This window comes from Lepus europaeus, chromosome 20 (genome assembly GCF_033115175.1).
Source record: "Lepus europaeus isolate LE1 chromosome 20, mLepTim1.pri, whole genome shotgun sequence".
Classification (NCBI taxonomy): Eukaryota; Metazoa; Chordata; class Mammalia; order Lagomorpha; family Leporidae; genus Lepus; species Lepus europaeus.
In genome coordinates this window covers 37,455,981-37,483,693 of record NC_084846.1, presented here as the reverse complement: position 1 = coordinate 37,483,693, position 27,713 = coordinate 37,455,981, and the positions used below count along the sequence as shown (strand labels likewise).

Sequence of the window (27,713 nt, the reverse complement as noted above, 5' to 3'; positions counted from 1 at the left end):
GTGATAATGTAACCAGAGGTCTTTGACATCTTACTGCAGAAATAAGTCCCCATGGTTTGTAAACCACCCTGCTGGCTTCTCTGACCCCGTTTGAGTATCAAAAGCTACAAACAGTGGCATCATAGCCCTAAACTTCTAATTTCCTCTGAGACCTCAAACTATATCTCCCGGCTGGGTAATGATATTTATGAGTTCACAGTGATAGATAGGGAAGTCACACTAACGCAAAAATGACTCAGCGACAAGGCACTGAGTCACTGATCCCGGGGAAAAGAATTCCAGAAGTTCTCACTCAGGATGTCACTGAAACCGTCACAGCCTGTGTCTGTGAGGAGCCTCCACGCCAGCCTTATGTTGTCCCCATTGACAGATGAGACAGTGGACACCCAGACACAGAAAACGATTTGCTTAAGGTCATAAGACTAATAATGACCAGTGTTCCCATAATATTTAAATTATGCTTCCCCACGCTCAGCAAATACACGGAGATGCTGATTCCTGATTCATTCCACGCAAAGCGAGGTTCATGTTAACGGCAGCTTATCCTGCAGCAGCCTGGCCCACCATCTCCCCGACCTCCAGCCCACAGTCCCACCCCTGCAGCGCGCCATTCACAGATCTGAGCGCACGCAGCCCCTCATTTCATCCTCTCCTTCACATTAGGAGTTGATTGATGGCCGAGGTAGGCACGTGACATCTTTTGCAGACCAGAACTTGACAGAGATGGAAAGCATCTGTCAGGAGACCCTGGGCCTCCTGTGCGGCTGTCTAGGACGCCCGCCAGATTTTGCTCTGTTAATTGGCTTCTGTGCAGGCAACTATTTTGGCAACAATTCCACGGGTCTTCTGTGGCACATCTTGATTTAAAGAGAAATGCCGAAAAGCGCTTCCCGACCACTGACAGCTTCCAGGGTTGCTCAAGTTTTGCTGATTGCAAAGAAGGAGGCATTCTTCAAAAACAGTCCTGTTGATGTAAAACCAGATGAATGAGGCCCCTCAAATTCTGAGGGCAATTCCTCAGAGGGGTGGTCTCCAAGGAGTCTGATTTCTGCCCAAACAGACTCTTTTATTCCTAAGGTCACATGGAATCGGAAGGGCAGTTTATGGCAAACATTCCACTATGACTTTACACATGCACTTTGAGTTGACCCCATAAAGAAAAATGAATTGCAATTAAAATATACTGAAAATTTTAATGACCCCACTAACAGTAGATGGGAGAGAGAGAGAGAGAGAGAGAGAGAGAGAGAGAGAGATAAACTCTGAATAATTCTGGGAAGGAGGATTTTGCCAAGGAGATTTTAATGTCAAGAATGTATGTGATGCTAAAAATAAGGCGCTCACACGCATCCCAGAGCCGTGGGTGGGGATGTATACATAATCAAATTAAATTATTCCATTTCCACTTATGGAAAAACCTGATGGAAGAAATTGGCTGGAAACCATTTAGTCATATTTCACTCGGATTCCACTTATAAATACCAAACTCCAGTCCTGTCAAAACAAGCCCCACCAGCATTTCCCGGCTGGGGTTTCAGATAGACAAAGGCTGCAACAGGCAGAAAGGATAAAGAGGAGATAGCAACATCAAGCCTGGAAAAGCCACAGGGACTCGGCTCCCAGCTAAAGAGAGGGCTGGAAGCGTTCAAGTGGGAAGAAGCGTCCCCGAGGTGCGAGGGAGGGAGCTCAGCATGGCCCGAAGGTTGAATGTAGAGGGAGGAGCCTGCAGAGAGCTTCAAAGACAAGTGAGTTCTGGGTCTCAGCTCTCTGATATCCGAGGGCAGGGATCCATGGCTTCTTAGCACAATTTTTTTTCCCTATCAGAGAAAATATCCTTCAATTTCAATCTTGTTCTGGGGGGCCAGCAGTTGTGTTCTTTGTGCAAATCATTTGTTGATACAATGGGAGTGCGAACTTGACTGCTGCCAACACATCCATCTGCAAAGCAGGCTATCCGCAGAGGAGGTGCAAAGAGCCAATGCCTGGAAATGGATTTGTTGGCATTATAAGGACTAGCATCTTGGCTACAGTCACCAAAGCTCCAATCCAAAGCTTGCGGGAAAAAAAAATCTAGACTTGGTTAAGTCTTTTATTTACTCCTTAAACTGTAATTAGAAAACTAATGTATAACCTTGCTTGTTTTATCCCCTCAGCTTGTCTGTCTCCTCAGCTCCTCTGAGCCAGGACGGCTGCCGGTGATGTCTCTGCCCATTGTATTCAGGTGCTCACAGTAGGAAGGAGAGCTGAAAATGGCGAGGAAGGGGCAGGGCATTTCCTGGCTGGCATTATTCGAATAGCTGGTGAGTTTTTGTGGACCAATACTTGTCAATGCAGGTGAAACATCCTCGTTGGAATGTTTGCCTTGTGCTGTATCCAAGTGATGACGAGATCAGGGTGGAGAAGTCAGCTCAGGCTCCATGCACGTGCCCAAGCTGATGGCAGGGACTCAGGTGAGCTGAGGGGGTTCGGTGTAGCACTGTCACTGCTCCAGGCTCTAGATGAATTCTGGCTTGGCCAGCATCTGCATCTCATGCCTCTCAGTTCTCTCCCGGCAGGTCATTCTGGAATCCTGTGACCTCCGCTCCCTAGAGAAAGTCAGAATAAATGAGGGAAGGAAAACAGTTCGACTTGGTGAAAGTGATTACAGATGTTAAGAGAGAATGCTTATGGAGAACACAGTAAAAATCTGACAGCTACAAGGCACATCTATGTGACACTTGCACCTTTCTCCTCTATCTTCACAATCCTTCTTCACCTCTTCACCAAAGCCCGGACCAACAGGTAGACATACTATTAGCCCCACTTTACAGATGAGGGAAGTGAGATTTGTGGAGGTTAAATGACTTGCATGGCCACACATAGCTATAAATAGGCAATGGCAAAAATTGAATCTCAGCCGTTGGCATTAACTCACAAGCCTTAAACCATTTTATCTCTCATGAATTTCAGCACCTTCTCTCTATAGCTTTTGCAGGAAAACAACCAAAAAACGTCAGAACAATAGTAGTTGTTGGGAGGATTTAACTTCAGCTGTGTTACTAATTATTTATATAACCTCAGCAGTGTCACTAAACCTCCATGAGCCTCATTTCACTAACCTGTAAAATGGTAATAAAACTCTATGTCTTGCTATCACTCAGGATTATATTGAAGAGGTTCACATGGAGATTTAAATGAAAGAAAGATCTAAATGTGTCATGATTAAGGTGGTTGCTATAGGAGGTGATATTGTCTAGGAAAAAGGGCATTGGCCATAGTCTGGGGTTGGGCTTGAATTTGTCACTCTACCAGAAACCCTTTGACTCTCAAGTATTTCATATATACAATGGGGATTCTGCAGCCTGCTACAGTTTTGAATAAGGAACATACACTTTAGAACTCAAGTGTGGTCGTTGACAGTGTTCAACCCAAGCAACAGCACCTCTTACCTAAAAGGGAAACAGATGGCGCTGCTGAAGACACAGTAGATGAGGGGGTTGATGGCACTGTTCAGTGCTGGCAGGTTCTGAATGATCACAGAGGCATAGAAACGCTCCTTGGTGTTTGGAAGGAGGTTGAAATTATCCAACATGTCAAAGAGGAAATATGGACTCCAACAGCACATGAAGGCTAGGGGAGAAGAGGGTCGTTAGCATCACAGCAGGCCAGAGCTCAGGGCCCTCTCCTGGTCGGCCACGACTGGAGCTTTCACCAGTGAGTTCTTGGGCACCTGGGAGCTCTCAGAAATGTGAGAGCTGGGATAGGCTAAGGCTATTGTGTGTGTTGGCCTGGTTGGTGGGTTTACTTAAACACATACATACATTTAAGTACATACATACATACTGCGTTTTTCTGCAGAGAAGGGCCTAATTTTTCACTGTTGTGATTTCTTTACTGAAAGCCTGGAACTGCAGGATATGGCCACAGTCTCTCACCTAATACAATGCTGAGGAAAACCCAATAAATTCCTTTGGAAGATCTCTGGGAAAGAATGACAAATGTTTGACTAGATAATGACTTCAGGTTTTAGGGTATGGCAGGGGAAAGGGATGATCTCAATATGTTCAAAGCACAGCACCATTTAATTACAATGTTCTCCATTTTCTTTTTCATGATTAAGAGTCTCTCAAGACAACATCCACTCAATCTCCACTGCAAATCGACTGGATTGTGTGACTTGGATTCTGTTTGATTCCATATCTTTAAAGAAAATGATGACCTGGAGTGGGATGGTTAATTTACTGTGTTAACTTGACTGGGCCAACAGGATGCCCAGATATTTGGTTAAATTTTTTTGTAGATGTATCTGTGTGTTTTAAGGGTGTTTCCAAGTGAGATTAAGGTTTGAATAAGTAAAGTGACAAAAGTAGATTGTTCTCTCCAGTGTGGGTGGATTTAGTCCAATTTGTTGAAGACTTGAATAGAAGAAAAATGCTGAGTGAGAGAGAGGTTTCATTCTTTCTGATTAACTCTCTGAACTGTGACATTTATCTTCTGCTTCACCTTTGGATTCAGACTGGAACTTCAACTTTCCTAGTTCTCAGAACTTTCAACTCGAACTTGGACTAGAGTTCACACTGTTGGCTTCCCTGGATCTCTCGATCATCAGCTGTAGAGTTTGGGGCTTCTCATCCTTCATAATAATGTGAGCCAATCCCTGCTAATAAATCAGCATCCAACTGAATCTAACCCAATCAACGATCTGATCTAATTTAATTTTATCCATCTTCCTATGTATCTATCATCTATCTGTGTCTATCTATTTATATTTATTTCCTATCTATATCTACAGTCTCCTATTTATCTGGAAAGCCTAGACTACTTCATGTTAATAAATCTGTATCTTTTTCTATCATCTATCTATCTATCTCTATCATCTATCATCTGTTTATTTGGAAAACCTAGACTAATATACAAAGCTACACACTCTTGGTTGACTGAATGTGCACATGCAGTTCCATATTCTCTTACCACAATATCTGTACCCTCCTTTGCCACTTTCCTTAACCATAGGATTTTTTCCTCAAAGTAGAAGTTTGGCTTCCTTGGACACCTGCAATAGGTATTCTATAACTCGCTGGAGAGTTTGGAACTGACTTCTGTTTCCCCAAGACCCTGGCAATGTACTAAACCAGAGCAATTCAAACACAAAAACCACTATGTATCTGGATCTGGGTGGTTAATCCCAACACTGGAACAAAAGCATGCTTCTGGGGCACAGAGAGGTAGCATTGCCTGGTTTGCTTGTGTACTGGCATTTGTATGTGATGAGTAGAGGTTTGGTTGTCTTGAGAATGCCAGTCCTGTGTGCACAGGTATCCCAGCCAACAAAGACTTGTCCACACCTCACACATCCTTTGAATACTTTGTTTATAATTTTGTCAGTGTGGAAATCTGTTTTATCAATGAAAATATAATACTGAACTTTCCAGAAATGCAATTCCCTTGTAAATGGAGGAAAGATTACTTTTTAAATTTAGAACATGACCACTTTTTTGTTTACCTGCTCAGAAACTCAAGCCATTGACAGCAGTATTGGTTATATTTCTATGTTTCCATGAAAATACACTGTGTTGCTCTTCCTTTGTGGCTGTTAAATAGTGCTGGGTATAAGCACCTGACTGTTTCTTTATTCCTCTAGTGTATGTGTGCTCAAGTATTTACACATGAAAATCGGTATTGTTTTAATATGAATTATTTTATTGCTATTCTTCCTTTGTATTATTGGGAAGCACATTGTTTCTGAAGAATTATGATGGGTAAGCAGCATTGTGCACTTTTATACAGTTCATTTCAGGATGAAATATCTGTTATAGAGAGGGCCATTGTGTTCTGATAGAACTGTTGACACTTGCTGACCCTCCTGTGGGCATCCTGCTTAAAGATGGAAAGGATCCCACAGGGCCTGCAATATGGTTTCTGCTTAAAAGGACTGTGCAGGCCCTGGTACACATGTACAAGCATGCATCTCCTGGTCAACACCCAGGGAATGTGTATCTGTAATTCTGACTGGGAAGGCAAACGAGTCTTTGATCCACCTTAGAAGGCTGTGAGAATGACTTCTCAGAGCCCTGGTGGGTTGTGGCTGCTTTTCGCTCTGTCAGCTTGCAGTCTTGCTTTGTGCCTATATGCTGCTGGCTGAGTCACACCGCGAGTGGTCTGTCTGGCATTTCACAGCCACGCTTCAGAAAGGGAAGACGGGCGGGCGGTTCTACCAATTTGACATGCAGCAAATGTGAGAGCTGTACTTTCTCAAGCTTTCAAGAGCTGCTGGAGGGGCCGAGAGGCAGGTATCTGAGCTAAGTGAAAAGCACAAGCACCTTTCCTTTTTACATATCTTCATCCAGTCATTCATTCATTTAACCAATATCAATTGAGTGGTGAGTGCATGACCTTATTTTAGATGCTGGAAATAATGGCATAAGACAAAAGTAAGGTCATTCTTCCCATGCATTTATTATTCCAGCAGAAGAGCTAGACAATAGAATATCAATATAAATCCTATAGTGTCAGGTAAAAGTAGGAGCCATGAAGAAAAACTAGGTAGTGTAAGACTAGAGAAAGACTGCTTACAAAGACTTGTGGAGGAGGTCTCAGGGAGGTGGCCTTGTTGGGGAACAGAATGAGGCAAGGGAGTAAGCCATGCAACAGGCTGGGTTTCAATGCAGCAAGAGTGTATACTGACGAGAGAAAGGCAAAGAAGGGGGCAGAGACATGGGAGTGGGAGGGCAGATTAGGGAACCATAAGGGAGGGACTTGCAGTGACCTTGAAATTAAATATTCAGAAGAAATGGAATGCCATTTCTATCTTCTCTTTGCTCATGAACTTCAGTCATGGAAAAGAGTGTGTCTTCAAAGATGAAACTGAGTCTTTGGGTGATGTAAGCATCAGCTTTAAAGGAAGGTTCTAATCTGATTTTCTCTAAATTATCCAAACCATAGCCTTGGTGAACAACTATGTTCATAAGGAGAGGGATTAGGAACAAAAATATTCACCCTGCCAGGAGTCACAGATAGACTCATACATTCCCCCCACCTTCCTTTCCAATTTGACAAAGGTAGAAGTGCCTATAGACAAATTCCTTTCTTGTGTGGGTTTTCTGCCACCAGGTGCAAGCTGGGCTTTGGCGTGTTCACATAGTTCTGCAACAGAGGGAGGGATATTGCTTACCAAGAATGATGGCGGCACTATACTTGACAGCTTTGATTTTTGCCTTCGAGATGAGCCCTCGGTTGTAGCTGGTGCACAGTTTTCCATCTGCATATGCGATAGGGGAACGGTAAAATGAAGTGCTCATGATGCCACAATTTAGGTTTACGCCAAGAAGAACATTGAGGATCACACCCACAGTTTTCACACGGACAGCCCCACTTATAGCCTGCTCAGCATGTCCAGAAAGTCCTTTGCAGATAATTGCAGGGTGAAGACAGCTCTGGGCTGGTTGTTAGAAACTGCCCAGTTTGCAACTTCATGTAAGGTGCAAGTGCTAGAAGATGCCCATACTCTCTCAGGAGAGTTGGTCAGATAGCTTGACCCATTTGCAGCTGGCACTAGATCATGGGACCATGGAGGGACTGAGGCTTCCTCCATGCAGGGCTGTTCTCTGAGCTCCTGACTATATGGTGACACCCACATTGTTGCTTCAGCAACCTGGGAAAAGTCATTTTCTTAGAACAACTGCCCCAGATCAACTCACTCATCTAACTCAGAAACTCCACTCTCAATGAAGCTCAAGCCAAGGCTAACAAAAGTAGCTGTCCCAAAATGAGAACCTGGATATAAATGTAATCACACTGGGGCTGTCACTGGAAGGTGAGACACCTGAGAGGTGCTGGGCAATGTTGTTTATTTGCAAATATTATGGTCCTCACCACTTATGTCTCTCTGCATGGAAATGGATGAGAAGCTTACTTTTGTATTGTTCTTTCAATCCCAGCTCCAATCCAATCCGGCCTAATCCAATAGATGTACCGTAACTATTACTAGGTACAAATTGACTTTAAGGGCTAAAATGATACAGTTCTTGTTCTCTAGGAATTTTCAATCTAGCAGGAAAGATCACACAGTGTCCACACAACCGGGTGAGAGGAGAAATTTGTAACCTAATTGTGCACAGAGAGCTGCTGTGCTGGGGGAAATGAATGGAAGATGCAGAGTACAGTTTGAACGACATGATAAGTACTCTCAAGGCTGGAATGGGGTGCGAGCACTGGACAGGGAAAGATGCAGGAAGCAGAGGACAAGAAGATGTAGGCTGTCTTTGGACCCCAGTGAGCCATCTTGCTGCTAGTGTGTGGTGTTTAGGGGCAGAGAAATGAACCCAGAACAGAGCAGGAGGAACTTGAACTCTTTCTGAGGAGTTTGAGCTGAATTCCGGGGGCAGCAGCGGGCCCTTAAAGCTCAGGTGCGCTTCTATTTTTGGAGAGGACAAACTAACATCAGGAATAAAAAGAATGGGGGCTTTGTAGGTGTAAAAATTAAAATTATAATTGATTTGTATTTCTTAAAGTCTCCCCTGTAGGGTTTTCAATTACTCTGTGCTTTTCACAGAACCACAGAACCTTAGTGCTGTGAGGAGGTTAATGCTTTGGAAGCTTTGACTGGCAGCATTTTTAGCTGGGTCTGTGTTTGCCTTCCTGGGGGGCTTTTGGCAATATCTGGACGCAGTTTTGGTGGACACAGCTATGAGTTTATAGGTACTGCTAGTATCTAGTGTATAGAGGCCAGGGACTCAGCTCAATAGCCAATGCACAGGGCACCCTCCCCCAACAAAGGTTTACGATCCAAAATGCAGAAGGTGTCCAGGAGAAAAATCCTGGTACCCAGAGTAGCATCTGTGGGGAGGACACAGGCGCCTCTTCTATTGCTGACTGGCAAGTCACTAACATTCCCAGCCTCAGTTTCCCCAATTGGAAACTGAGGTGTCCAGCACCAGACTCACAGAGCTAGTTCAAAAATTAAAATAAAATACACTATTCGAGGCATCACATCCCATGCTGAGGATGTCTGTTGGGACGAATGAAGTTCTTCCATGATTTCAGAAGCAATATGTCTCTCGGGAAGGGAGCAGAAGGTTTCACTAGCTTAGATCGTCTGTTATACAATGTTATCTGTACAGGAATTATAGACAGCAGGAAATTATCAGGCTAGAATTATCTCCTCGGGGGACCCGGAAAGAGGACAGCAGATCCAGTTACATCCTTTCAAAGAGTGCCCACGTTCTGGCAGCAGGGAACAGCAGCCCCTAAACAGTATGGTTCTGAAGACTTAGTGGGTCTTTCAGAAAAGTTTTTGAGAATGACATTTGTGCTCTGAAACCTGTTTAAGATGGAAACTCTCAGTACTTTCCATAGAGCACCTGGGTGACAATATAATCAGCCACCTGCCTGCCGATCTCCCAATGAGATCAGTAAGAAGCCCCTTTAATCTGACCACTCTAGGAAATGCAAAGCCTCCGGCTTCTAAAGATGGCTCTTCAAAGAGAGCGAGCTACAGAATGCCGGTAATTCGCCTTTATTGGGAGATAAAAGGATTATTTCTACTCAGGCCTTGGTGCTGAGCTGGAGTGAAAAGCAGTAAAATCCGCCTGTCACTGCGTGTTAGTAGCTTGCACAGCCTGGGGGCGGCAGGTCCATTAGGCTCGGGACTGGAAGAAGCCCTCGGACTCAGGCTGCATTAGTTCTGGGGAGCGTCCCCCATGGGGGCCGTGCTGGAGTCGTAGTCTCCAACGGGTCAGTTCCGGCTCATCTTCCCAAGGGTTCAGGTCCTGTGCTTCGTGTAGGCAAAGCACCTGAAGCCAGAGACGTTGGTTCCCTGGGGTATTCAATGGAGGCTGAGTTTCTCTCTCAGGGGTGGGAGGGCCCAACTGTGAACCTCTATTGCAGGCCCAACTGTGAACCTCTAATGCAGGCGATTTGTTAGGGACGGGGAGGTCTAACTGGCAATAGTTGCAAATCAACACATTGCAAACCTGGGAATTTCATGTGCTTTGGGTTGATTTAAGGAGTTAAGCACATTTCAGCAGTTTTTCCTGATTTTTAGGCTTTGTCCTATTTGAAATTCATTTTGGGTCAGTGACAGCCTCTCCACGGACCACTGTAACCTGAGTACTCCCCAAAGCTATGAGGTAAGTATTTTTAGTGTCTTAGGCCTCTTTGTTTAGCTGTGAGACTTTGACCCTTTCCTTCCCAGGATTGTGGTGATCCCCTAGTTTTGTTTCTGGTGGATCGGAGCGGGTATCTCAGTGTCCCAGGACCTGCTCAAGCCACAGCTTACTCCTCTGTGCCAACTCAGTCTGCATCGTGTTTTCCACGGTCCCTGCAGCTGCCCTGGGCACCCTAGGCAGACCGGCCCTCTGTAGCCACCACCTGTGGAGTGGCTGTGCTGTGGCGCCATCTGCTCAGTAGTCATGGTCATGTTTAAGGCTCCCACCCCCGCTGTGAGCCCCGTCATTGTTGCTGTAGCCCTCTGTGGTTGCTGTGCTCTCCACTCCACCTCCTTTGGCCTCAGTTCTGTCCTCAGCTGTGGATTATTCAGCATCACTGCCCTCCCCTGGGATCCTGCTGCCGGAGCTCTGCCAGGAGGCAGGGCAATGGCTTTGCTCCCTTGCACTTTGCTGTCTCCCACACTTGCAGTTTCTATCCATCTATCTGAAAGGTGGAGTGTGTGCTCATGAAAAAGAGGGAGAAAGAGACAGGGAGAGAGGGAGAGAAGGAGAGCGGGAGAGCGGGAGAAAGAGAGAGAGAGAGAAAGAAAGAGAGAGAGAGAGAATTCCTATCCACTGGTTCATTTCCCAAATGTCTGCAATAGAACTCAATCCAGGTCTCCCATGTGGGTGGATGTCTGCAATACAACTCAATCCAGGGCTCCCACATGGGTGGCAGGGGCCAAAGTACTTGAGTTATTACCTGCTGCTCCCCCAGCTGCACATTAGCAAGAAGCTGGAATCAGGAGTGGAGCTAAGGTTCGAACCCAGGCACCGCAATATGGGGCACAGGTACCCTAAGTGCCGCCTGAACTGCTAGGTCGACTGCCCTCTCTGCTTTTAGCATCTTTGGCTTCACACAAGGTTTTGTTTTGTTTTTCTCCCGAGACATCTGCAAGTTTTAGCTCGAGTGGTTCGGTTGGAATGCATTCACCTGACCCAGAAATTACATTTTCTTTTGACCTTCAGCTCTTACCCTAATTTGCTCTCCTAGTGCCTGACCCCATCCTCTGCAGAACGTTTCTACGTTCAGAAAACCTCCGGTCCCCTTCTGAGGTGCTTCCTCTCCCACCTGCTGCTGCAAATGCCTGCCCGTGTCTGAGCTTTCAAGATGGAAGTGGTTTCAGTCCTTTTCTTTGGAGGTTCTTAGAGCAATTAGGAAGTCACAGCTAGAGAGGAGAAGGTACCATTCAACTGACCTGGCAGCCTTCTCTGTGCCTTGGCACCACAGCTCTGCCAGACCCAGGAACCCTGGCAGGCCTCAAAGAACTGTGCAGAGATGGGTGAGCTGCCTACATAACCCGCTCTTCCCAGGCACACGGCTAGACGACATTTTCCATGAGTGGTCTGGAGCGGGGTGTAGTCCTGTGCCTGAGGTCAGCCCAAGGGAGCAAGTGAAGACCCATGTCTAGCATCCCCAGTCCCGGCTCAGGTAAACCACCTGGGTAACCCTGCACTCCTCCCCTCCTTCCACCCTGCCCATGCCCCACGTAGCCATTGAGGGATGCCCCAGCAGCTGCCTGCCAAACATGGCAGGCTCTCCACCTGCCTGGATTTCTGAATTGACTGTGTAGTGGAACAATGCCTCCTTTTTGATTCTTTTCACCAGTGAGACTTTAATTAAGCAAGAAGTAAATTTCTATTGTGCTAAGGCTACTGATACCTTGCGGTTCATCCATTACAAGTGTTTCCCCAACGAAAGCAGAAATTGGTCTCTTCTACGCGGTCTGCCTTAATGAAAACCTCTAACCGGTAGCATTGGCTTAGTGGAATGGCAGCAGGTGGCAAGAAAAGTGAGGTTGGCAGCTGAGATACAGGAGATCTGTTCAGTAGTGTCCCAGCCGATGCTCAGGAAGGCAAACTGTGTGTCTACTGAGCCTGGGCACGGGGAAACAGCGTTCATGGTGTGTATGGACTGTTACAAGATGAGACAAGAGTTAGTTGGTTTATGGACAACAGTGAAGGGGAATTAAGAAAAGTCCTCAATTTGGAATCTTGAGGAATTGCAAATCCCAGCTGCTTTTGCTCCAGGACAGTACTGGCTACATGCTTTGTTCGGCTCAGTGCAGAATTAAAATGTAGGCAGAGAATTCAACCAAATGTGAGCTCCTCTAACTATGCAGATTGCAGCCAATAAAGCTGACCTGGCCTCCGTATTATGTAACAGTGAGAGATTTAACCAGCAAATACCCTTTAACCAGCAAATACCCTCCTGGAGACAAGGAGGAGACTAAGGCTGTGGTCCCCCACCTACTGCTTAAGATGGAATCAAGCTAACTCCATTGAGTTGAGAGACAGAGCCAAGAAACAAATCAGATCTGAGAATTATGTTCAGAAAGACTTCGCTGGTTTGTGAACCTGACTGGAAGCAAATAGAACAGAGGGCTTTTAAGATTTGAAGAACTACATTGCCAAATAAGCCAAGAGATGTTTACCTTTGCTAACACTTAGAATTACCACACTTTTAGGATTTAATCTGTCCTGTGGGTAGAAAATTGTATTTAATTAAACATGTACTTTCCTGATTCTCAGTGAGGCCAAGCATCTTAATTTTGGCCATTCCAGTTTCCTTTTCAATGAAACGCCTGTTTGTGACTTCCGATTTTTACACTCTATTTGTCTTTTAAAATAATCTTTTCAAATTTCATTTTTAGATATTCATCCTGTCCTCTATGTACTAATCTTTTTCCAGGTATATATGTTGCAAATAGCTTTACCTAGTTTGTGGACTGACTTTTTTCCCCAATGTTGACACAGCCAAATTTTTCTTTCTTTGATAGTTTAATGTATCATCTACCTTGTGTAAGAGATCCTTCATTATCCCACGTCATAAAGATACCACTCTACATTTTGTTTTAAAAGGTTTTAAAGGGGCTGGCGCTGTGGCATAGCAGGCTAAGCCTCTGCCTGTGGTGCCAGAATCCCATATGGGCACTGGTTTATGTCCCAGCTGCTCCTTTTTCAATCCAGCTCTCTGCTATGGCCTGGGAAAGCAGTAGAAGATGGCCCAAGTGCTTGGGCCCCTGCACCCACATGGGAGACCCAGAAGAAGCTCCTGTCTCCTGGCTTTGGATCTGCCCAGCTCCAGCCATTGCAGCCATTTGGGGAGTGAACCAGCAGATGGAAGACCTTTCTGTCTGTCTCTCCCTGTGTAACTCTCCTAAATAAATAAATAAAAATTGTTTAAAAAAGGTTTTAAAAATTTTTAAAAAAGATTTACTAGTTTTTTTGAAATTCAGACTAATGGAGAGAGAGGGATACACACATGCACACACACACACACTATATATATATGTAGAGAGAGAGAGAGAGAGAGAGTGCGAGCTTCCATCTGTTGGTTCACTCCTACATGGCCTCAAAGGGCAGCGTTGAACCAGATTGAAGCTAGTAATTAGGAGCTTTATCAGGGTCTCTCACTTGGGTGGCAGGGGCCACACTTGCACCATCTTCCATTGCTTTCCCAGGCCATTAACAGGAGGCTGGATTGGAAGTGGAGCAGTCAGGACATGAACTGGTGACCATATGGGATGCTGGGATGGCAGGTAGTGGCTTTACCTGCTATGCTGCAATGCTGGCCCCTTTAAAAGATTTAGAAGTCTTGGCCGGCGCCGTGGCTTAACAGGCTAATCCTCCACCTTGCGGTGCCACCACACCGGGTTCTAGTCCCGGTCGGGGCACCGGATTCTATCCCGGTTGCCCCTCTTCCAGGGCAGCTCTTTGCTATGGCCCGGGAAGGCAATGGAGGATGGCCCAAGTCTTTGGGCCCTGCACCCGCATGGGAGACCAGGAGAAGCACCTGGCTCCTGGCTTCGGATCAGCACGATGCGCCGGCCGCAGCGGCCATTGGAGGGTGAACCAAGGGTAAAAAGGAAGACCTTTCTCTTTGTCTCTCTCTCTCACTATCCACTCTGCCTGTCAAAAAAAAAAAAAAATTTAGAAGTCTTTTATTTTTTTTCTCTCACACAAAAGTCTCTAATTCACCTGGTATTTGATTTTTGCGTATGGATTTAAGTAAAGGTCAATTTTTTTATTTCTTTCTCTGATCTTCTGATATATGAAGGTTCAATTTCATGGAAAAGCAGAATTAAAAATTTCTTTTGGTACAAAAATATTGAAATTCATGTAGAGTTTTTCAGAGTATGCATTTTCTGTGAATATACCCTTGTATGTCAAGTTCTCATACATATAGGCATTTTTTTTTGGAATTGTTTGATTTTCTATTTGTGTCAATACCTCACTTTATTAAATCACTCTGACTTTAATAATACACTTAGATATTTGATATAGCAAGCCTTCTCCCCTTCCTTGTTCTAATTTCTCCAGAAAGTTTGTGGCTATTCTTGGCTCTTGAATTATTCCATATCTTTCCTCCCTCCCTCCCTTCCTTCTTTCCCTTACTTATAAAATATTTTTAGTGAACCTGTGATTTGCATTTTTATTTAATTTATTTGAGAGGAAGAGAGCAGAGACAGAGAGAGAGAGAGAGAGAGAGAGAGAGATGCCCCACCATCTGATTTACTCACCAAATGCCCACACAGCTGGGGCTGGGCCAGGTGGAAGCCAGAAGCTGAGAATTCAACCCTGGTCTCCTATGTGGATGTCAGCTACCCAAATTCTTTTTTTTTTTTTTTAAAGATTTATTTACTTATTTGAAAGGCAGAGTTACAGAGAGGCAGAGGCAGAGAGAGAGAGAGAGAGAGAGAGAGGTCTTCCAACCACTGGTTCATTCCCTAATTGGCTGCAAAAGCCAGAGCTGTGCTGATCTGAAGCCAGGAGCCAAGAGCTTCCTCCGGGTCTCCCACACAGGTATAAGGAACCAAGCACTTGGCCATCTTCTACTGCTTTCCCAGGCCATAGTAGAGAACTGGATTGGAAATGGAGCAGCTGGGACTTGAACTGACGCCCATATGGGATGCAGGCACTGCAGGCAGCAGCTTTACCCACTACTCCACAGCACCGCCCCCCTCCCCCAAATGCTTGAGCCATTACCTGCTGCCCCGCAGTGTGCACATCGGAAGCTGGAGTTAGGAGTGGAGCTGCGACTTGAACCAGGCACTCCAATCTGTGAGGCTGGCATTCCAAGTGACATCTTAACTGCTATGCCAAACCCCAGCTCTCCATATAAATGTTTAAAAATAGACTTATCAAGTTCAGCAAAATGTTTTAATTCACTTTTGCTTGGGATTGCATTAACTTGTAGATCAGCTGGGAAAGTCAACATCTATAATACTGAATCTTACTCTCTGGGAGCATGTAATAACCTTTATTTATTTGTGCCTTTGTTTTCCTTGAGTTCTTATGTTAATGTAGTTGCTTGTAGAAAAGTCATTTTATCCACTGTTACTGAGGAGAATAGTTAATGAGCTTATCTTAAGTTTATTAAGGTAGAAAATGAATAGGATTCCCACCCAGCTCCTAACCCACAGCTTTTTTCTCCATCCCTTTCTCTCTCATTCCCCCTTTTTTTTTTTGAAAATGCCCATGCGCGTTTTATTAATAAAAACTAACAGAGCCAAGTTAAACATGCAGCTTACAGATAGCATGGATTACATGACACCTGTCAAGTCATGAACAGCTAGAGCCAGTTATATCCAACTGTACTCATATTAGACTTTGTTCTGTGAGTGGACCTTCCTTGTCTGTTCTGTGGGTGGGCCCTCCCTGAACTCCTGCCTCCGTGCAGTAAATATTCTATTTTATGGACGTAGATAGCCCAGGGCATCAATGGTGCGCTTGCTTAGAAAAGATAATATATGTACGATTGGAAACCTCATTCCTTTCTGTCTCACCCTCCACACTCGTTTGTGGGAAAGACTTTAGCTCACGTATGAAGCAGTTGTTTTTCTTTTTCTTTCTGTCAGCCTTTGAGTGCAAGAAAATAGACATATTTGTCAGCAAGAAAAGTGGTTCTTACACAAAGGATGGCTTGAGTTTTGCAGCCAGTGTTTACAAAGTGAGCTTCTGCTCACACTAATCACGGCTAATGTCTGCTTCTTGATGAACAATAATCCTGCCGGAGACCCCATTTACCAGGCCGCCGCAGAGCTGCCGGGCCGTCTCGACAGGCTGGAAATCAAGTGAGCTCCAGGTATGAGTAAGATACTGAGGATATACGAGCTTTTGAGACTACCAGCTGCCCTCATTTCAGAAGCAGGTCACTGATGGTAATAACAACTACAGACTCTAAGAAAGAGGAGTAATGGAGATAGAAGAGTGTGTTATGGAACAGAAGAGACTGAGACTGTTTCTATCCTTGGGAGGGGTAATGGTGCACCCACATCAGCGGGACCAGAATGTACAGAAGCAGGGAGATATAGGGAACTGTGGGGAGAGACAGGAGCTCAGCCACGCTGGTGGGCGTCTGCAGAGAAAGGGACGGGCCCGCTGGCTGGATGTGGAAGCCTGGCATCTCCCCAGCCCTCCAGTGGGGTCTGCTGCATGCTCTGTTGTCAGTGGTGAGCACTCGGTTCCCTGGTCCATTGGGCGGGCAGTGGAGGGAACAGAAGGGCCGTGGGAGGAGAGACAGGGAGCCCAGGAGTCCGTGGGACAGGCAGGAGGAGCAGCCCAGCCTCTGGGACTGGTAGAAACCACAGGAAAAGGGTTTAAACCGATCTGACTGAAACCTGAGAGTACGGGACGACCTCAGCCTCCTCTACTAAATTAGCCCCTGAACCTACAAGCCATATCTCACTATTTATGTTTTATTTATTTATTTAATGTTATTTTTTAAAAAAGATTTTATTTATTTATTTGAGAGGTAGAATTACAGCGAATGAGAGGGAGAGAGGGGGAGAGAGAGAAAAAAAAAAAAAAGAGAGAGAGAGAGAGAGAAAGGTCTTCCTTCTGCTAGTTCACTCCACAAATGGCTGCAATGGCCGGAGATGCACTGATCTGAAGCCAGGAGCCAGGAGCTTCTTCCTGGTCTCCCATGTGGTTGCAGGGACTCAAGGACTTGGGCCATCTTCTACTGCTTTCCCGGACCACAGCAGAGAGCTGGATCGGAAGTGGAGCAGCTGGGACTAGAACTGGCACTCATATGGGATGCCGGCGCTGCAGGCGGAAGATTAACCTACTGTGCCATAGTGCTGGCCCCATCACTATTTATATTTTAAATACATCAAGCCTGATTAAGGGGGGAAACATGGGATTTCTGGTCAGTTCTATGTCCATTTGCATCCTGGTCATGTCATGTGCTGTGAGAGCAAGCAAATTGCTTACCCTGTGAGCTTCTCTTTTTTTCTGTAAAAGATGGTTGATCTTGGAGGCATCATGCAGGCTTACAGATGCTAATGCCAGGACAGGACTGGCGTAGGTGCTGGCAGTATCTGCTCTGAGCAAATACAATGGACAATGGTGAGCCACATGTAGAACTCTGACCCACACTCTGTAGCTGCCAGCCTAGGAAACCAGTCCATTATCTATGGTAACCAATGCCAGAAGCCAACCTACCACCAAACCAGACTAGCTTTGGTTTGCTGTGTTTTCTCAGATTGACCCGAGTCGGGGGCAGTACTGTTTGCCCAAGAAGCAGGGCCGGCCTCCAGGTTTCAGAGCTCGTCACATGGGAGGTGCTTGGCATCCAGATTTATTGACTTGAACTTGACAGAGGGTTGTAGTGAGTGACCTCAGGCTCAGTGTGGGCCGAGTTGCTGTACTGGGGAAGCAGGGAGAGACCGACCAGGCTTGGTTGGCATTGGGTCCAGGGTCATCCTCCGGACAGATGACAGCTTAGTGGTCTCTACATTCCAGCCAAATAGAAAAGTCCATCGCCATGTTGGCTGAGCACGTGGCATCCTCCCTGAGCAGTGTCTCCCTCATTCTGTGCCTTCCAGGGTGCTTCTCGGCTAGGCCTGAGACTGGGGCACTCCTGGGATCCTTCCTCAGGGGCTGCTTCAGGTGACTGTCTATTGGCGTAGCTTGTCCAGGCCCAGTGTCCCTGTTCCTTCTCTCAGTTTTCAGAGAGGCCAAGTAGGGAAACAGAGCCTTCTGTGGGCCTCGTCTGTCAGCAGGGTCCTGTTATAACTGTGCAGGCTGTACACAATTCTTCCAGTTTGGATACGGTCTGCGTGTGGCCCCCAAGACTTTTATGAGCTGTAAGGTTGATCATGAACAGGTTGCGAGAAGATTGAGCCCTAGCTGGCATTGTGGCATAGCAGGTGAAACTGCTGCCTATGACCCCAGCATTGTGGTTTGTGTCCCAGCTGCTCCAGTTTCTAGTCCAGTTTGCTGCTAATGACCTGGGAAAAGCAGTGGAAGACGTTCCAAGTATCTTGGCCCCTGCCACCCACATGGGAGATCCACATAAAGCTCCTGGCTCCTGGCTTCAGTTTGGCCTAACCCTGGCCATTGTGGCCATGGAGAGTGAACCAGCAGAGAAAAAATTGCTCTTTCTCTTTCTATCCTCCTTTCTCTATAACTCTGCCTTTCATATATATAAATAAATCTTAAAAAAAAAAGAAAAACAAATGAGCCCAGGGGCCAGCATTGTGGTGCAGTGGGTTAAGCCACTGCCTGCAACACTAGCATCCCATATAGGCACCAGTTTGAGTCCTGGTTGCTCTACTTCTAATTCAGCTCTTTCTCTCTCTGTGTGTGTCTCTCCCTCTCTCTGTAACTCAGTATTAAACAAATCTTAAAACCAAACAGAGGGGTTGGAGCTGTGGCTCAGTTGGTTAATCCTCTGCCAGCATCCCATATGGGTGCCAGTTCTAGTCCCGGCTGCCCCTCTTCCAGTCCAGCTCTCTGCTATGGCCTGGGAAAGCAGTGTAAGATGGCCCAAGTCCTTGGACCTCTGCACCCATGTGGGAGACCAGGAAGAAGTGCCTGGCTCCTGGCTTTGGATCAGCGCAGCTCCGGCCATTGCGGCCATCTGGGGAGTGAACCAATGAAGGAAGACCTTTCTCTTTGTCTCTCCCTCCCACTGTCTGTAACTCTAACTCTCAAATAAAATAAATAAAATCTTTTAAAAAAATTAAAAAAACCAAACAGTGCAAAAGCGAATGAACCCTACCCCTGACTTGCTCTCTAGCTCCCTGTTTGGTGATCTGGTATCTTCCACCCACACATATCTGCTGTGATGCTGTCCTTCCTGATGTCCTCACCAGAGGGGAGCCAAAGAAACCCCTCCCTATATGAAGTTACCCAGTCCCAGATAGCTCATTATAATCACACATACACACACACACACACATCCCAGACTAACGCAATCATCATGCAGGTTTGCATAACTGGCTAACATTTTCTGGAGGAAACCTTGGCCGACCAGTTGGGCGGTGCAGATTAGAAACGTACCTGAGCAGTTGGAGTTCACGGTCTCACGAGCTTTGCTTTTAACCCAAATAGTTCGAATCACGATGCCATAGATGACACTGCAGGGAAGATCAAAGGCGTGTTACAACGACTGGTGGGTCGCCTGTGTGGTGACGGGTGGCTCCCTCGTGCGAGGACTCTCAAATCCTTGGCGGGAGGGGTCCCTTAGCCATACCTCCCCCCACACTTACTAAGACTGAAAGTGTCCGGAAAGACAAGCTCAGTGGAGCTGCTTCTTTCTTACGTGAGGAGGCTGAGGGCCAGCAAAACTCAACAGTCTCCACCAGGTAAGCCAGGTGCTTGGAAGGACGATCCTGGTTAGAACTGAAGCCCGGGTTTGGAGCCGGAAGGCCTTGGGTTTGTGTCTTCTCCTGCTTGCTGTTGCTTGACTTGGACTCAGTCTTTAAGGGACCTCTGTGACCCCTGCCCCTAATATCCATGCTGCCATCCTCTCCTTTTAAGTGTGGGCGGGACCCACGGCTTGCCTCTCGCCAAGCCATGGTGGCACACGTGATGAGAGAGTGCACTGCCTGTCTCGCCAGTCTCTCCACTGCTGGCTCTGCAGCCCCAAAGAAATTAATTTGGTTGAGAACCTGAGGGAGCTTAGAAAGGTCCTTTGCTAATGGAGGCTCTGATGGCTCCTCAGCCCTGGCTAACACCTTGAGAGCTGTCTTGCCTAAACAGTTAACCCATGCCAAGACTCCTGACCCACAGAAACTCTGAGATAATGAATGTATGGTTTTGGGTCACTAGGTTTGTGATAATTTGCTATACAACCAAAGATAACCAATACACTGAACCTCAGCTGAGACAGTGTAACATGAGTTTGTAATGCCAACTTCCTAGATTCTTTGAGTATCAAATGTGATAACACTTAACATGCCAAGCACGGTGCTTAAAAATTCATGGACTTAAAATATGCAGTTTCCTCCCTCGCTTCCTCCCTTTAAAGTTTATCACTAATTATTTGAGAGACAGAAAGAGAGCACTCCTAACTACTGGTTCACTTTCAAAATGCTTCTAACAATGTGCCAGGGGATTCCAATACAATCCCATCAAGGTGGCATGTACAAATGCCATCTCACTAGTCCAAGTGATCAACTTCAGTTCACAGTTGATCACACTGATAGGTCTAAGAGTCAAAGGGATCACACAAACAAGACTAGTGTCTGCTAATACTAACTGATAGAATCAAAAAGGGAGAGAACGATCCAACATGGGAAGTGGGACACACAGCAAACTCATAGAATGGCAGATGTCCTAAACAGCACTCTGGCCTCAGAATCAGCCCTTAAGGCATTCAGATCTGGCTGAAGAGCCCATGAGAGTATTTTAGGCATGGAAAACCAAGACACTCTGGCAAAAACAAAACAAAACAAAACAATCAAACAAACAAAACAAAACAAAAAAACAAAATGTAAATGAAAGATCTCTGCGAGTGAGATCCCAGTGGAAAGAACGGGGCCATCAAAGAAGGAGGTACCTTTCTCTGAAGGGAGGAGAGAACTTCCACCTTGACTATGACCCTGTCGGAATAAGATTGAAGTCAGCGAACCCTAAAGGCTTCCATAGCCTTGGCAACTCATGACTAGAGCCTAGGGAGATTACTGACGCCATAAACAAGAGTGTCAAATTGTTAAGTCAACAACAGGAGTCACTGTGTACTTACGTCTCATGTGGGATCTGTCCTTAATGTGTTGTCCAATGTGAAGTAATGCTATAACTAGTACTAAAAGCCAAGACACTCTGGCAAAAACAAAACAAAACAAAACAATCAAACAAACAAAAAACAAAACAAAACAAAAAAACAAAATGTAAATGAAAGATCTCTGCGAGTGAGATCCCAGTGGAAAGAACGGGCCATCAAAGGGGATACCTTTCTCTGAAGAGAGGAGAAAACTTCCACTTTTAACTATGACCTTGTCTAAATAAGATCAGAGTCAGCGAACTCAAAAGGCTTCCATAGCCTTTGCAACTCATGACAAGAGTCTAGGGTGATTACTGATGCCATAAACAAGAGTGTCAATTGTTAAGTAACCAACAGGAGTCACTGTGCACTTACTCCCCATGTAGGATCTCTGTTCTTAATGTGTTGTTCAATGTGAATTGATGCTATAACTAGTACTCAAACAGTACTTTACACTTTGTGTTTCTGTGTGGGTGCAAACTGTTGAAATCTTTACTTAATATATATTAAATTGATCTTCTGTATATAAAGATAATTGAAAATGAATCTTTATGTGAATGGAATGGGAGAGGGAGCGGGAGATGGGAGGGTTGCGGATGGGAGGGAAGTTATGGGGGGAGGGAAGCCATTGTAATCCAAAAGCTGTACTTTGGAAATTTATATTTATTAAATAAAAATTTAAAAAAAAAACAAAAAAACCAAAATGCTTCTAATGGCCCTGGGCTGGGGGCTGAAGCCCAGAGCCAGGAATTCAGTCCAGAACTTTCACACAGGTGGTAGAAAATCAATTACTTGAGCCATCATTACCACTTCCCAGGGTCCACATTTGCAGGAAGCTAGAATCGGGTATCAAAGTTGGGCATCAAATGCAGGCACTCTGATGTGGGACATTAGCGTCTGAATCACTAAGCCAGGTGTCCACCCCTCCGTTCCTGTCTTTTTGCATACTTTTTACCATATATCACATCCACTCTTGCATAATATATGCTGTGCCTAACAGGAAATCAAAATGGTGATGACTCACAACCATTAGTAAATTTTGTACACTGTCTCTTTTGATAAATACAAAAATTTATATCCCCCCTTTTTTTTTCATTTCTTTTTTTTTTTAACTTTTATTTAATGAATATAAATTTCCAGTATACAGCTTATGGATTACAATGGCTTCCCCTTCCCATAATTTCCCTCCCACCCGCAACCCTCCCCTCTCCCGCTCCCTCTCCCTTTCCATTCACATCAAGATTCATTTTCAATTCTATTTATATACAGAAGATCAATTTAGTATAAATACTTCAACAGTTTGCACCCACATAGTGAAACATACACAAAATGAAACATACTGTTTGAGTATTAGTTATAGCATTAAATCAAAATGTACAGTACATTAAGGACAGAGATCCCACATCAGGAGCAAGCGCACAGTGGCTCCTGTTGTTGACCCAACAAATTGACACTCTAGTTTATGGCGCCAGTAACCACCCTAGGCTGTCGTCATGAGTTGCCAAGGCTATGGAAGCCTTCCAAGTTTGCCGACTCTGATCATATTTAGACAAGGTCATAAAAGACAGAGTGAGGATAGTAACCAATGATCCTAAGAGTGGCCTTAACCAGGTCTGAACAATTATACAGCATTAAGTGGGGAAGAGGACCATCAGTACACACAGGTTGGGAGTAGAGCCATTGGTGGTAGAGTAGAGGTTATGATTACAAAGGAATGAGGCCCAAGTGCACTAGACAGGGTCTAGAACAAAGGACAGAGTCATTATTAGAGGAGCTAAGAAAGGTGCTGTCTAAGCTACAAGTAATTTTTCTGATTGAGAGGCAAATAGAACCTGATAGAAGGGGCTTGATAATAATCTGTTGGGCTTTAGGCCTTGTAAGTTAAGAGGCCCAGACCTATCTATCTCTTCACATGGGGTATATCCTAAGGGAGGTGTGAACCTCCTAGGGGAAGGCACTCTGTTGACTTTCATTACTTGGCTGGCCTGGGAGGAGAGCTGGCCAGCTCTGCCAAGAGTTATATCCCCCTTTTAAAAAGTGACTTTTTACCCCCCATCCATTTAAAAGGCAGAGTGACAGAGAGAGAGTCAGAGCTCTTCAGTCTACTGGTTCACCTCTCAAATGCCCCCAACAGCCATGTCTGGGCAAGGGTGAAGCCCAGAGCCTAGAGCGCCATTCAGATCTCCCACATGTGGGGCAGGGACCCAATTGCTGGGCCATGATCTGCTGCCTCCCAGGACTTATAGTTAAGAGGCTGTATCAGAAGCAGAACAGCTGAGACTCAAACCAGTATTCCAATACGGAACATGAGCATCCCAAGTGGCAGCTTAATCCACAGCATCACAAGGCTCCCCCGGGACTGTTTTTTAAATATTATTTGACCTATCAAATTTATTAAAAACCTCAATTAAAAACTTTGGGACAAAGTGCTGCTTAATTTTAAGACTGCGCAGTCTTCTTTGTTGAGATCATGAGTTAAAAAAAAAAAAAAAAAAAGAAAGGAAAATCCCAGCTCCAGTTGGCAGTAGCTGACAAAGCACTAATTGCTTTTAATAATCTTTAGACTATAACTTAATTAATGACTGTGCTAAATTCTTCTGTTCCTATTGTCTTTTCCCGTTCTTGCTCAGCAAACCCTACTGATTACTCCTGCAAAGCTCAGGATGCTTTTGGAACATCTCTCTTCTTTTTCATACACCTGTCCAGGGCTTTTCTGGAGTATGTCTGCCTTTATTATACAACGAAGTTCTTAGTCTAGTCTTCATCCAAAGTTGAATATTCACCTTGCTTCCCAGGTAAATGAAATACAAGGCAAGGTAACTACCACCATGACATGCTCCTGGTGTGTGGCAGTTCTGACCCCAGTATTTAACTGATCAGTCATTCAAGTGTTTATTGAGCATTAGCTGTAAATAAAATGGAAAAGTTAACCAAGGTCTTATGCAATGGAGATCTGGTCCCAAGTCAGTCCCTCTTATTCTACATAGGACCAATCAGATGAGTGGGAAGCCAGTACCAGTTTTAACTGTTAGCTAGGAAGTCACCCACTAACACCCAGTGCCTCTAACACTTATTGCCCCAACCAGGCAACTTCCTAAAGGGCAGTGGTCTTGCCTCAGAGAGACCTCCACGATGCTTCTCTCTTTTCTCACGTCCTGCATCTCATCCATCTGGTAGTTTCGAGGATTGTCCCTTCACACTGACAATTTCCCGCCCCTTCCTCTCCCTCTCTGCTCTTCAGTATTAACTCAGGACTCTGCCATCTCTCAACTCACTGATACCTTGTTTAATGGCAGCAGCATGTATTTTGCTATATTGTAGTAGCGTATTTTGATGATTGCTTTTGCAGTGGTAAAATATACATACAAGCTGCTGTTTTGGCCATATTTAATTGTCCAGTTCTGTAGCATTTAGTGTGTTCACATTACTGTGCAGCCATCACCACCTGCAGCTGAAACTCTGTATTCGTCAAACACAAGACTCCAGGACACTTCCTGAATTTTGTGTCATCCTTGCTCAGGGACCACACTGATCTCTCGCAATGCAAACTTGGTGCACATGCTGCTAATGCAAGAACCCTGGGTAATCTTCCGCCTGATTACTGTCGTAATTGTTTAACACCCCACTCTGCTGCTGTCTCTAAATCCCTTGCCCCTTGGGAGCTGGAACTTCGGGACAGAGAGCCATTTGCATGCTTCAAATCATTTTCTGCAGATGATGGAAAATCACTGGCTTCTCACCGAGCTCCAAACCAGAGGGACCTGGCTTCCCCCTTCCCTGACTTCAAGCCACGTTTCCGCAAGATGATATCCAGTCCCTTTGGCAGAGCAGGTGAGACTCCCTCTGGGTTCCTTTGCCTTGCCTGCCTCTTTCTCAATCTTCCTGCTCCCTCAACCCCACTGTCTCTGGGTGCATCTCTCCTCTGTGTTGGCCTGCTCGGTCCACAGGAGCAGACCAACCCAACTCCCCCAACTTCAGGGGTTCTCTGCAAGTGTCAGCTCCAGCCCTTTCCACCTCTCTGTGCCTGCCTCGGCTTCTCCCTGGGATGCATTTTCATCCTTTTCAGTTCATTCTCCACACATCATTAGCTGCAAAATCTTTTTGAGCCACCCCTGCTCCCAGTGATGCTTAGCTCCCCCTTCCTTGTGGCCTTTGTGCTGGTGTAGCACTCGTTACACTGAGCCCGTCTGTGGCAACCACGTCTTAATGATCCACATACAGAAATATTCCATTCTCATAGGCAGAGTGAAGAAAAATCATCCTCATTGTCTTGGGCGCAGCTTCTCCTGTGCATTAGCTCTGTCTTCACTCTCTCCAGGTTTAGCTCTGCTGTACGATTCCTAGAAATGTGAAGACTGAAGGGTTCCCCAAATTGCAGAAAGTGTCCGGCCCCTGAAACTCACTGGTTTATTTCAGATTTTGTGAACACCCAGCCAGACAAAGCCCTGGGTTCCCTCATTTGCTCACAGAGGCAGCTCATGATGTGGGAGAGTGGGAGAGCCCGCACGGCCGGAGGGAGGCCTGCAGGGCTGTCACAGGAGGCCATGCCTGGAGCTGGTCCCTTCTTCCTGGTCCTGGATCATGTGGGAGAAGTGTCCAGGAAGCAGAACAAACACGTCTCTCTCCACAAGACACAGTGGACAGCGCTCCACCAGAGCATCAACACTCCCTCCATGGCTCCCATGGGATTCAGCACAGCTGGGGATTTAACCGATGCTCATGAGTCTTGGAGCCACAGAGCTTTAGAGCCAGCAGGGGCCTAGTGCTCTGTTTCTGCCAGCTTGGCTTTCCTGACTCAAGGGGGTCCCGAGATGATGTCCAGTTGTGCCCTGCAGACCTGCTTAGAGGCCAAAGGCCCCTGTGTTCTACCAAGCGTGGGGAGGGTGGATGGGGACCTGGTGCACGACGTGATAAGTCCCTTTTCTGTTTTCTCTCGGCAGGGGCCTTAAGGACACATCCTGGCTCATGGTGGCTCTGTCCTTCATTGTTTAACATCAGGATATTTATTTGGGCACCTGCTTTACCCCAGGCACTGGCTGAACCATTATGTATACTGTGCTAGGCAAAGCTACAAGGTCCTAGCCCTATGGAACCCACATTTATTTGGGAAGAGAGACAATAATAAAATGAGGACACACGTATGATATGATAGCAAAAGAGCAATGGGTCATGAAGATAACACGCGTGGTACATTAGAGGGGCCTTGTTGTGTGCTGGGTTCAAGTAAGCATTCCCAGAGTTTTTGTTGAGATCTGAGGGATAAAAAGGTTTCCTCCAGGAGTTTACAGAGAGAATTTTGTTTACCTTGATCTGATCAGTTTACACTGTATGCATGGATTGAAATGCCTTCGCATACTCCACAATTATGTATAATTACTGTGTTAATTAAAATATATTAAAATTAAAATATTTTATCAATACCTAAGAGATGATCATGGAGACGATGGGGATAGCATGTGCAAAGGCTCTGAGGCAGGAGAAGCGTGACACGTTTGAACAACACGGAGAGTAAGGAAGCTTGCTCAGCCCAAGAAGACAGAAAGTGGGGTAGTAACTACTTCTTAAATGGCCTTGTGGGCTGGGTAAGTGGTTTTGAACTTTATCCTGAAACAGTGGACACCCACTGAGGGACTACAAGCAGAAAAGTGGAATGATTCATAGTCACTTTTGTAAAAGATCAGACATTGTTCATAAGGAATAATTTGCTTCCATTTGTGCAAAAAATACATAAAATTATAGGGATTGGACAGAATTGGCAGGGTATACAAGGAATTATTAGCAGTGGCAATTCTAAGAAATAAGACAAGAGAGCAAGTGGGAGGAGGATTTTTATTACTCATTTAATTGTCTTTTGCATACTTAGCAATTTTCCACACCAAATGGTAACTCTGGCTATGATGTGGAACAGGGACGCAAAAGGTAGAAAATAGAAAGGAAGCTATTGCACCAGACTGGGCAGAACATGTTGACAATCAGGGCAGTGTGGAATGACTCAGTCGTCCTTGAATTTTATTCCCTCTCATAGTGAAGTGACTGCAATAGAGTGACCTTACGCAGAAGCAGCCCATGTCCTTTGGCTCAGAAATCCCAAGATAAGAGCAAGAGTCATGCGCCCCACCTGTCACCCAGGTACCCATGGAGGGCGTGATCAGGAGGGATTGGTAGTGCTGAGTTCAGCCTCGGGTCTGTCACTCCATGAATCACTTTAGATTCTTTGTCTCATGCTCTCCATCAGCTAATGTGGTCTTGGGAACCACACAATGCATGCTCAGTATGTATTATTTGTGGTTTTTGTTTCACACAAGCTCTTTTTGTGTGATTTCACATATGAAGTAGGAGAAGAAACACTCCCGGTAATCCACTGGCCAGAATGGGATCCTGTAGCCCTTCCTGATTCATTCACACAACCAGGGCAGAGTTGTGGGTGAGTTCACGAGCAGCTGAGAATGGAGGTGGAATTCAAGTTGGAAGTTCAACCACCGACCTCTACCATAACACAGCAAACCAGTAAGCAAGGATTTTTTCAAAAGACA

General features: G+C 45.5%; 1 protein-coding gene across 2 annotated transcripts in view; it reads right to left on the bottom strand.

Annotated features, from left to right (window-relative positions):
- Window positions 1-2,494: 2,494 nt before the first annotated feature.
- Window positions 2,495-27,713, bottom strand: part of NPSR1 (neuropeptide S receptor 1) — a 165,982-nt gene continuing 140,763 nt past the window's right edge. For both annotated transcript variants that reach the window (XM_062179223.1, XM_062179224.1), the window contains 4 exons: window positions 19,476-19,552; window positions 7,151-7,237; window positions 3,429-3,609; window positions 2,495-2,585 (listed from right to left, as the gene is read on the bottom strand). In XM_062179223.1, coding sequence (XP_062035207.1) covers window positions 2,495-2,585; window positions 3,429-3,609; window positions 7,151-7,237; window positions 19,476-19,552 — 436 coding nt within the window. The remainder of the gene's footprint in view (window positions 2,586-3,428; window positions 3,610-7,150; window positions 7,238-19,475; window positions 19,553-27,713) is intronic.